The sequence below is a fragment of the Hyposmocoma kahamanoa genome, unplaced genomic scaffold (assembly GCF_003589595.1).
Source record: "Hyposmocoma kahamanoa isolate Upper Pololo Valley unplaced genomic scaffold, ASM358959v1 92, whole genome shotgun sequence".
NCBI classification, from domain to species: Eukaryota; Metazoa; Arthropoda; class Insecta; order Lepidoptera; family Cosmopterigidae; genus Hyposmocoma; species Hyposmocoma kahamanoa.
This window is the reverse complement of record NW_020654748.1, coordinates 6,169,594-6,180,583: the sequence shown is the minus strand read 5'-3', so window position 1 is coordinate 6,180,583 and position 10,990 is coordinate 6,169,594. Positions and strand designations below refer to the sequence as shown.

General features: G+C 36.7%; 1 protein-coding gene across 1 annotated transcript in view; it reads left to right on the top strand.

The window, feature by feature from the left end:
* Nucleotides 1–2,741, top strand: part of LOC113236715 (luciferin 4-monooxygenase-like) — a 29,308-nt gene extending 26,567 nt beyond the window's left edge. Inside the window, exon 11 of the mRNA XM_026472875.1 lies at nt 1,771–2,741. Within this exon, the coding sequence (XP_026328660.1) occupies nt 1,771–1,910 (140 nt within the window). The 3' untranslated portion in view covers nt 1,911–2,741. The remainder of the gene's footprint in view (nt 1–1,770) is intronic.
* The last annotated feature ends 8,249 nt before the right edge of the window (nt 2,742–10,990 follow it).

The window sequence follows — 10,990 nt, the reverse complement described above, 5'->3', positions numbered from 1 at the left end:
ATAAATATCATGATAGAAAAAACATCATGGTATTCAATAAATAAATATTGCAAGTAATGTTCAATTTATTTTAAAAGAGAAGTAGGAGAAATTTTATGAAAAGCCGCTGGTAGCTGTAAAAAGTACATGGTCGAGTAAAAAAAATGCATAAAGTTATTTTTCCTTTGCGTTAGTTCGATTTTTGTTTTAATATAATAACAAACTAGGGGCATATTTTTACAAAGATATATGACAGGTAAAAACATCATGATGTTCAATAAAATAAAGAAAAGTTATTATATACCATCATTTTCTTTATTGGGAAAGCAGAAATTTTAAATGTCAACTTAAAAAGTCGCTACACAATTTTCGACAAGATTCACATTAAACTGGTCAATAAAGCTTTGTGTTAAAGAAATAAGAGCAAAACAGACGTTGCGCACATCGTCGGAAGGCTGACCGAAATATTAAATATTGCATAAACCTTTTTCTGACTAATTCAAACCGATTTCGACGATTTCGAGATTTTGACGGCCTTGCACACCGGTTTCCATGGTGTCGCCATCTCTGAGGTCCCGGGTTCGATCCCTGGCCGGGTCAGTGTAGAAACTAACTTTTCTCGGGTTTGGACATACCGTCGTTATTTCAGATTTCCATAACACAAGTGCTTTAGCTATTTACTTTGGGATCAAAGCAACGTATGTGATTGTTGTCTAATATAAAAAAAAAAGATTTCATTTTAATAAATGTAGTAACTCCCAAATTCGCATTTGTGTCTAAGCTGAGGCTTGTCTGACTTAAATGTTAGGAAGCGGCGACCTAATGGACTTCACTCGCATATATTCCTCAACTACGTTTTGTTACAAATTGAAACAAGGAATAAATGAGTTTTAATTTTTATCCTTTAAGAGTCTACACAATCTCAATTGCCTTTGGTTGATTCTGCAAAACATTGAAAGTGTTGAATTCGAAGTCGAAGTCTTTGGAGTCGAAACCCTTGGCCCGTGGGTCGTGGGTCCTGGTGCCCTTCATCTGTACAAAATGTTATCCAAAAAATTAATACACTGTCTGAGAAACCCAAGGGCCGGCAGCTACCTTGCCCAACGCATTAGCTTAGCAATTCAAAGGGGGAACGCTGCCAGCGTCTTGAGTACTTTTATAGTAGTAATTTTATACATATAATTTTTAATCCTAGTTTTAATTTCTAGTATTTAAGCTTTTATTGTCTTTTTTACCTTACGTGTATATTATTAAAATAAAAATAATGTATACTTTGAAAAACCATATAGTCCAATTGATTTGAATACTATATGGCCTGAAAACACGATGGAAAAAACACAAACTTAACTCGAAATTTTACAAGAAAACCGCTGTATTCACTAGGTACTTTACATATACTAAGTACCAATGATTTTTCTTATATCAACTAAACTAAATAGAACAACAGTATACGATGCTCATTTTTGAAATGGCTGTAATATCGTTTGTAAAAAAATAAATTCCGAAATAAAGCCAGTGTCCCTGTCGCTCGACCCAAGCAAAATTAGCCGTATTACGTCGGGAAACGAGCTGAGGTAGTATCGACTCTTAAATTAGAAAATATACAAACGGACAGCTCGACGACAGTGCGCCGTGTTTTGTTTTTCCTTATTTATTTTGTCTCTAAAACATACTGTACGTAGCTACACTTAAAGTCAACTTTTTAATGTTCGCTATAGTAGAGCAGGGCCGTAACGGTGTACGTTAGCGACAACCTGATCATTTTAAGAGTTTGGTTTACTTTATTTACAGAAAAAATGCCGGACGTAAAACAACTGCACGGAGGTCTTTACTTCCTTGACTCTCTACCTCAAACTCCATCCGGCAAGGTTCACCGAGCCAAGTTGAAAGAAATGACAATCACCGCCACACGGATTATGCCAACCCAATAAATAAAAACAATTATGTAGATAAACGCATTAAAAATAGATGTATAAGTTTGACGACCTCAGTAGCGGTTAGCACTGTGGGCGCAAATGAAGAGGTCCCGGGTTCGATTCCCGGTATGACAAATTTGAGAAATGAACTGATCTTATAGTGACTCTGGTACTCATAGAACAGGGTATTCCCTGGCAATTGGTGTAGTCTGTCAACTGATTCTTATTAGAAACTCAATAACAATAAAAGTTGATCAACGACATTCGTAGATGATGATGTGACGTAGCCTCTGTCGACGACTCATTATATAAGTTCATACTCAAAGTTCCAGCAAAAAAATTGTAAATACTGTAGAGGCACGACTGCCGGTGCAAAATCGTTTGTTTGTCGATATTTTATCAAATACCGGAAAATTAGACATGGATTGAGATTATTACCCTTACATGCTACTTTAATATGTCGGTTGTACGTACGTGGTGCTTAAATCATCGTACGGATTAATGAGTAATTTTATTTTCCTATACGCCTGTTTATTGACAAATTACAAAATTATCCTTATTAGAATAAATGTATATGTCAATCTGGACCACATCAGATAATATTATTATGATTGCTCAATTTATATTGCTACCGCAATCTTTACGCGGACAATTACTCTTCCCACAGCCCGTGAACCTCCCGGATACATCTCGACAAACGAAGCTACGTACTACTTACTAATAACATATTAACCCTGTCAAGAAAGTTCCATAGATCGATCGATAATGTGCATACGACATCGTAGATAATTTAATTAGGTATCTATTTTTTATATTTTTATTTAGGGTTTGGTCAAATTGTTATTAGATTATGCTAAATAGGTTGAAAGTATTGTTATACATATTTTCAATAAAGTTTCTTTTTAAATACAAGTCTTCTTACTTATTCTTCTCGCATATAAAGTTTGTAAGAATTATTCATAAGGGGTCTAGTGTGTGTAAAACTGGATGAAGACGGGTCGGAACAATCACTTCGTAAGAGATTCTTCTCCGAAGACAGAGTTTTAAAATGTAAGTCCTGAAACAAATGAGGGGATATTCTTTCCTACCACATCATATTCTTCTTAAGTCTCACAGTAGATATGATAAGTACAAACCAGATACGAGCCAAAAAACAGAGTGCTCTTTGTCCGGGCGATTCCCACATGTTCTCGGGAATTCTCGCAGTTACCGTCGGCGACGTCTGACGAAACTGCGGGAAGCGGCGCGAAAGGAGGCGCAACACAGGTATCCTTACAAAATGTATAGAACTGGCCAAAATGTTTTCGTTTCTTTCATAAATCATAAACCCAAATATCTCTTTGTTTTTGTCCGTCTTCCTTTTCCTTTCTTCTTTTTCTGCTCCACAAATAAGAGAAATAAAATCAATATCCACCAACCTTGTTATGTAAAAGATTTGGTCTAAATAAATGAACACCTCTTGCAAGCGCACTTGCGAGAATTCTCGAACATTCCCGCTAATCGGCGTGTCTTCTCGCGAAATTGACGCTTCAACTCTATTCCGTTCCTCGAAAATGTAAATTGAGTCTAAGATAACAAGTGTTTTAACTGCCTCCGTGGCCGAACGGTTACCATGCCGGACTGCCACGCAAAGGTCCCAGCTTCGATTCCCGGGCCGGAAGAAATATTTGTATGACCTACATTTATTTCTCTCGTGAGTTTGGGTGTAATTTGTGGTTGTCTATGTGTGTGTCCATGGCACCCGCGACACAGGGTTTGCCTAGTGCGGGGCTATGTTGAGTGTGTGCGTTGTTATTGTTGTTGTTATAAGAGTGTATTCTAATATCTCTTCCCGCTGAAAATATATTTTTTGCCAATATAGAAGACACAAGACTAAGCTTGCTAAGATGACTATTTGTTTAATTAGAAACGTCCCCGTTACTACAGCTAGCGAAACCCAAATAGGTTAGCTGTTAGTAATGATTTTAACGCTGCATAAGCAATGCAAACTTCTGTGCAAGGTTGTACCATTATATTTGAGGATTTTTGTACTTTTGTACAACGTGCGAATCAAAACAGACTTTTAGACTTCAATGTTTTTTCCACCAAATTTTATATTTACTATAACAGAAATGTATAAACTATAGGGATCTGTGTGTTAAAACGCAATGGTATCGGTATTGGTTTGATTTTAACAGAACGACAAAATAAAAGGCGGCTCGTGTCACATCGACAGTGCTATACTGAAACTGGCGTCTTCACCATAAACTATTAACTCAAATAATGATTTAGTGTGACTTATATTTTTACCCTGTTGCCCCCTCCCATGCTAAATTAATTCGTCACGCGTCCTATTGATTTTGGTACCGGTAGTGTCCCAGAGCCACACGGTGTCTCCAACGTGCAACTGTATTTTCATCCATCATCACCAGCTTATACGCATCCACTGCTAGACATAACTCCTTCAAATCTCCGGAGCACGCCAACTCTCCCGGTCCTATGTATCCCGCATCCATCCTCTGCCTTTGACATGGTTGCCACTTTAGAACAAGTTAGCTCCATCGCCCATCAGCCCTCCTGCAGACATGTCCGGTCATTCGTCAAAGCAGACATGTAATTTTCATCCATCATTTAAAAAAAAAACATAAAAAAAATTACGAAAATCGTTAAGGACACCATGTTTCTCTACTCATGATAGGTTAAACATTGGTGGCGCATTCGCCACCAAACCAGCACTGCTACTGCACCTTTATGCCTTTTACAATGAAAATACTGGGAACCACATTCTACGTATTCTACCTTTAAGTAAAAGACGTAGAAAATTATATTTTACATCAAAAAGTGTCTTGAAGCATTTCTTTTTTTTTTTCATTTGAAGGCAAATTTCATCGGAATGATGCTTAGATATATTTGGCATACATTCTGTTCTGCTATTTAAAGATCAGCTCTTTTCCCAATTAATATATTGATTTCAGTCATAAAATGAATATTTATTTTCCTTCCACTCGTCTGATCGACTTGAAATTTGGTGTTTAATGGAAATATGATGATAACCTCGATCTGATGCTGCCAGGACAACTTGTAAACTGCCCAATTCCTCAACTACTTACTGTAGAACTATCATGCTTGAGCACTTTAAAGTTTTCTCGACGAGTTGTTAGCTTACAGATGGTGATTTCATAGATTTTATAGAAATTTTAATATAAACAGTATCCTTTTCTTCTTTTGACGAACTCGGTGCCCTACTGATTTGCATTGTAGGCGCTAGAAGTAGTAGGGCAAATTTGGGAAAATAATTTTTCTAAAATGTTTCCGGTTTGAATATGTTAGGAACTGCCTCAAATTGATTTCCGTTACTCTGGTACTCATAGTACAAGCAATTCCCTAGTATGAGATCAAGCAATTGGTGTCATTGTGCACACTATTATTAAAAATTAAGCTTGTTCCAAAGTGTTTATTTAATGCCATATAAAAGTGATTATAACAAAGGGAAGCTACGTGTTCATTTGTTTTGTTTAAACATTATAAAATGAATGTTTATATAGTACAAGAATTTTAAAGTGTAAGATTCTGGTGGCAGCCCTGCTCCTGAGCTAATCCGCATAATATATCTCTTAAGCCGCTACGTGTCAATACACGTACAATATATTACAATTAATAGATGACTGAAAATCCGGAAATCAATTCACATTAACGATCAATAATCGAGTGTCATAATCAATAATAATAATCAAACACCACAAAGATCTTAGTATAAGATCGGCGTGTATAGAAGTAACTAGAATTTTTAATATTGAATATATTTAATTACGTTCATAAAAATATCAGTCGATTCAAATGCTTACACAAATCTGATTACGAAAGATATTAACCGAATTATCGTTTTTGGCGCCAAGTCCATGGAAATATTTCAACAACATCATCGTTTTAAATTAAAATTTTGTGTAGTAACACTGATTTTTCCATTGTTTTAATTTTCCTTAATTGTTTGCCTCTGCAAATAATTATTTATACAGGGAGCCAGCATGTAACCCTTTAATGCATGTACATTAAAGGCTTAAATGCTAGGGTTACATTCAATTGATAACATAGAGTCCCCGCGATAAGTTGCTAAAGCTGGCACGTATCCACTTTGCATAGCTATACGTTGGATGATGTAGCTTCCAGTCTTTGAGTCTTCCAGGTAGTTCATTAAGTAGGTATACAGAAAGAACTGAAGTAGAAAATAAAAGTAGTTTTGTATTTTATTGAATATCATGATGTTTTTTTACTACCATCACATCACATTGTTTTTTGTGAAATCTACTAGTATGTATAATTATTAATACCTCACAAAGAAAAAAATCTTCATTCTAGTTTAGCGTACAGCTTTGACAGCTCGAGTGAGGTCAGATCGAAGGTATTTTTCTTTGTGTTCGGTTTTTGTGTTATTCATTACAATGAAAGAAGTATTAATTGCCTCAGTGGCCGAACGGTTACCATGCCGGACTGCCACACAGGGGTCCCAGGTTCGATTCCCGGGCCGGGAGAAATATTTGTATGGCCTATACTTATTTCTCTCGTGAGTTTGGGTGTAATTTGTGGTTGTCTATGTGTGTGTCCACGACAGCTGCGTCACAGGGTTTCCCTAATGCAGAGCTATGTTGAGCGTGTGTGCGTTACTAAAGAGGTAGTCCACGGACCTCATCCCTATATCTCCAATAGTATTTTATTGTTATTTTATTCATATGTTCTTTTATTTATCAAAAGAAATCGTAATTGCAATGAAACTTTCAAAGAACTTGAAGATATATTTTGAGCTTATCATGTGTCGACTTAGGGCCATCTTATTTAGGGCATTTATTCGACACGAATTTCATGGCGTTGCCGCCGCGAAATGACCGCGTGTATCTAATTGTCATGGCAAAGTACGCTCTATTTATTTAGCATTTACGTTTTAACTTAAATGAGCATCCCGGGCGCGTGGGCAAGATTGATTGATTTTGGTCTACGCGGCGACCGCGCGGTTGTATTATTCAGAGGAATTAAAATGTTGTTTGCTAGTAAATAAAATTCAGATTCGCAATTAATGTACGTGAAAGCGATTGCCGCGCGAAAACTTTCGCATCGTGTAACTGGGCGCAATGGCTTCAAAATCAACACGCATAACCAATGTAAATAATATATCAAAGACACTATATTCAGCCGACGAACGTTCTGTTTGAATTTAGCGCTAGAAAATCTGCAGAATTTGGGTTACATAAATTAGCAAGACTATTTTAGCACAGGAATCTCAAATACTCATATACGAACTATGTGGACATGGTGCTAGGAGAAAATAAACCATTTTACACATCGTTCCTTTGCCAAATATATAACAAATGAACTCTTTTGTTAAAACTTTGCTTTCAGGCAGTACAAAACTTTTCTTTTAGCTTTTCGTGCGAGTTATGCATTCAAAAATTAATAAGTTACATATTTCCGTCGCGATAAGTACCGGTACGTTGTGATGGCCGTTTAGACAGATTACAATTGTGAGGTCAAATCTCAATTCATTATCGAAAAAAATATAATCAAATGCGAGTCGCAACTATAAATTTTTAGATTTATAAGTACTAGTAGTAGTAGTTAAAAACTTTTAATAAAACGAAAATAAAAATGTTTACTTAATGTATCGTCAATTCGAAACTGCTTTGTTGCCGGAGGTAGAAGTTGTGCTAGCCAGTGATCCCACAAGTGACGATCGTATTATATTTCATATAAAAAAGTTTCGAAATTTAAAAAACAAACGCCGACTTATTGACAACAGTGTAAAGGAATTAGCTCCTTAAATAATAATCAATTAATACGAAACTTGATGAGCGGACAGACGTCAAAACGACATCATAGCGTGCCGGTACTATAGTAACTATTGTCTTCATTATTATCAAAAACAAGAAACGTTTCCTTTGTGATTACACGAAATCTCTTACGACAGAGCTGAATTCCTTGAATCGGTTAAAAAAAATTGCCTATTTCGGTAATGATAAAAGTCTTGAGTCATAATAGCCATAACGTGATTTCCATAAAGGAGGTAAGAAGCGAAAATTAGTGACTCAAATACTGTTTAAAACTAAGGCGTTTAGTGTTCCCCTCCTACCTTTGGTACAACAATTGCATTTTCCTTATTCTGTACAATAAATGATTAAATAAAAAATACATTAAAAATAAGGATATACGTAAGTGCGCTGGCGAAGTTACAGGCATATGGGACTTGTCAACTTATGACTCAGGTTGACGGGAGCAGTGGCAATGCCCCTGAAATCTTTGCGATTTACAGCTCTGAGTGGCACTGCAATTGTCATGGTCAGGCGTGTACCTTACCACCAGGTGCACAACTTGATCATCCTGTCACTTGGTACCATGAAAATCATAAACGTAAAACGAATTACATGAAACAAATTACGTAGTGTGAAATTTGATAACTCTCCTATTTAAGAATAAAAAAGTGATCGACTAATTTCATACGTAGACCTTTAAACCTCTCTCCTGAAAAGTTGTCATTTCGTTGATGTGACCTTATTAGACGAAGGGTGCGATTTATGTTTAACCGACTTCAAAAAAGGAGGTTTTCAATTCGACTGCATTTTTTTCTTTTTGCGTGTATGTTTTCTATGATTCTATGATTGAGATGATTTCTATGATTCTTTTTTGTTTGAAATGCCTCCAGTAGTTCATTCAAATTGGAAGAAAATATTCCACTTCTAAGGGTGGCAAATGGGGGGATGAATCCGGTTTATTGGATTTAACGGCCTCTGTGGTCGAGTGGCTTGCACACGGTTTCATGGTGTCGCCATCTCTGAGGTCCAGTATTCGATTCCCTGCTAGGTCAGTGTAGAAATTAACTTTTCTACATTGTCTTGGGTTTGGGTGTTTGTGGTACCGTCATTGTTTCCGATTTCCATAACAGAAGTGCTTTAGCTACTTAATTTGGGATCAGAGAGATGTGATGTTGTCTAATATTTAATATTTAAGTATTTATTTATTTAACCCCTTTCCGTTAACCGTTTTTAATGAAAGAACAGTAGCAAACTCCCATGTAAATTTTTGTTGACATGATTGGTATGCGCTTGTTTATGAAAAATACGTGAAAATATAGAGTTGAAATTCCTGAACAGATTTTGTTTTGGATTTACTATTCTGAGAAGTAATTGAATAAAATATATTCGGCGTATTATTATATCAAAATAAACTACAGAAGCCTTAAACAGAGTTATAAAAAATATTTTTTTGTGAAACGTGCGAACTTTTTTGTCAGTTTTACCATTTTCTCGCGTGGCATTTTGAAGAAAGAATTATCTACTTTATTTTTAACCAACTTCAAAAAAGGAGGGGGTTCTCAAATCGACTGTGTTCTTTTTTTTGTATGTTTGTTACGCGATAACTCCGGTATTTGTGAACCGATTATCATGATTATTTTTTTGTTGGAAAGAGGGTACTTCCATAGTGGTACCATTTCATTTTGAAGAAAATCATCCATCCCGAAGGGTGGCTGTTCACGCATGACGATTCACTTTTATAAATAGCGCCTAACTTTAATTTTGGAGCAATTACTATAATGGTTGATTTTGCTATTTCTTCCATTCAAGGCGTTTTTCATTTTTATTATCTCCAGCGTCAAGTCCTGTATAGTGGCGAACTATAATATACATATATATATTTCAATAAAACTTAGCAAATAGACGTAATTTCACGTACTTTTGAGGTCGGTTTTTTTAGTACTCTGTACTGAGATTGTTTGTAATGAAGTAGTTAATCTTTTATTACAAATCGGTCGAATCAGTACATTTGATATTACGTGAACTAACTTAATGTGGACCATATCCACACGTATTGAAATTCTGTTTTTGGCGGCTATGATTATGCCATTGTTCTTTGGCAAATAAATGTAATTCCACAAAAGTTTGAGGTTGGTTTTTTTTTTTCATAAAATAGTTATAATTTTTGTTGACGTTATTTATTCTAAGTTACTTCCGGAACTCATTGGATCTAGGTATATATAGACTCTCTGATTTGATTTGATTGATTTTTTTGTATAACATCAAGTGACGGGGCGAACAAGTCGTGCGCCTAATGGTAAGCTACACGCCTGTCCATGACAATAACAGTGCCACTCAGAGCTTTAAATTGCAAAGATCTGAGGGGCACTGCCACTGCGTCCGTCACCCTGAGACGTAAGTTGACAAGTCCCATGTGCATGTAATTTCACCAGCACCCTTCCTCTTCAAAACCGGAACACAATAATGCTGACATTACTGCTTGGCGGCAGAAATAGGTAAGGTGGCAATACTTCCCTGGACGAACTCTTTCACAAGGAGCTTTACTGCTACTAAATAACTGCCTTAGACCGTAGTAGGTAACATAGTGTACCCCCATTTACTTACACGTTTACACATTTACACGGCATTAAACGCATCAACTTTCTATCTTCGCCATGGTTGGCAAACAGCAAAATTTTTACTACTTTTGTAAAATTGGTTTAAGATTTGTAATAATTCAGAAGCCTGCCGATACTCGGCTGAATTTATATTGCTGCAGAACAGAATGGAACGGAAGCGCGAGAAGACGCGCGCCGTTGCTGGAACGCTCGAGCATTCGCGGGAACGCTCAGGCATTCACGAGCTTTCTCGCGACTGCGCCTTGAGGTATTTCATCTACGCTTGACGTCTGAGCGTTTGAGCCTGCCTTCCCACGGTTTCACCAAGCGTCATCAACTGCAGTTAAGGAATTCTCGCGAATGCATGATAAATTAGTTCGTATCTAGTCTATACGTCGCACAATTGACCATAAAGTTCATTATGCTATGTACAATATCGTTACAAAAATTCGCTTCCATTCCGTTCCGCCGCTATATAAATTGAGCTTTAATGGCACTGCCACTGCGCCTATCACTCTGAAACATAAATTGACAAGTCTCATGTGCCTGTAATTTCACCAGCACCCTTACCCTTCCAAACCTGAACGCAGTGATGCTCACATTACTGTTTGACGGCAGAAATAGGTAAGGTGGCAGTACTTCCCTGGACGAACTTCTCCACAAGCAGCTCTACTGCTACTGTACAGTCAACTACCTAGCTGTAGCTAGCTGGCTATACATG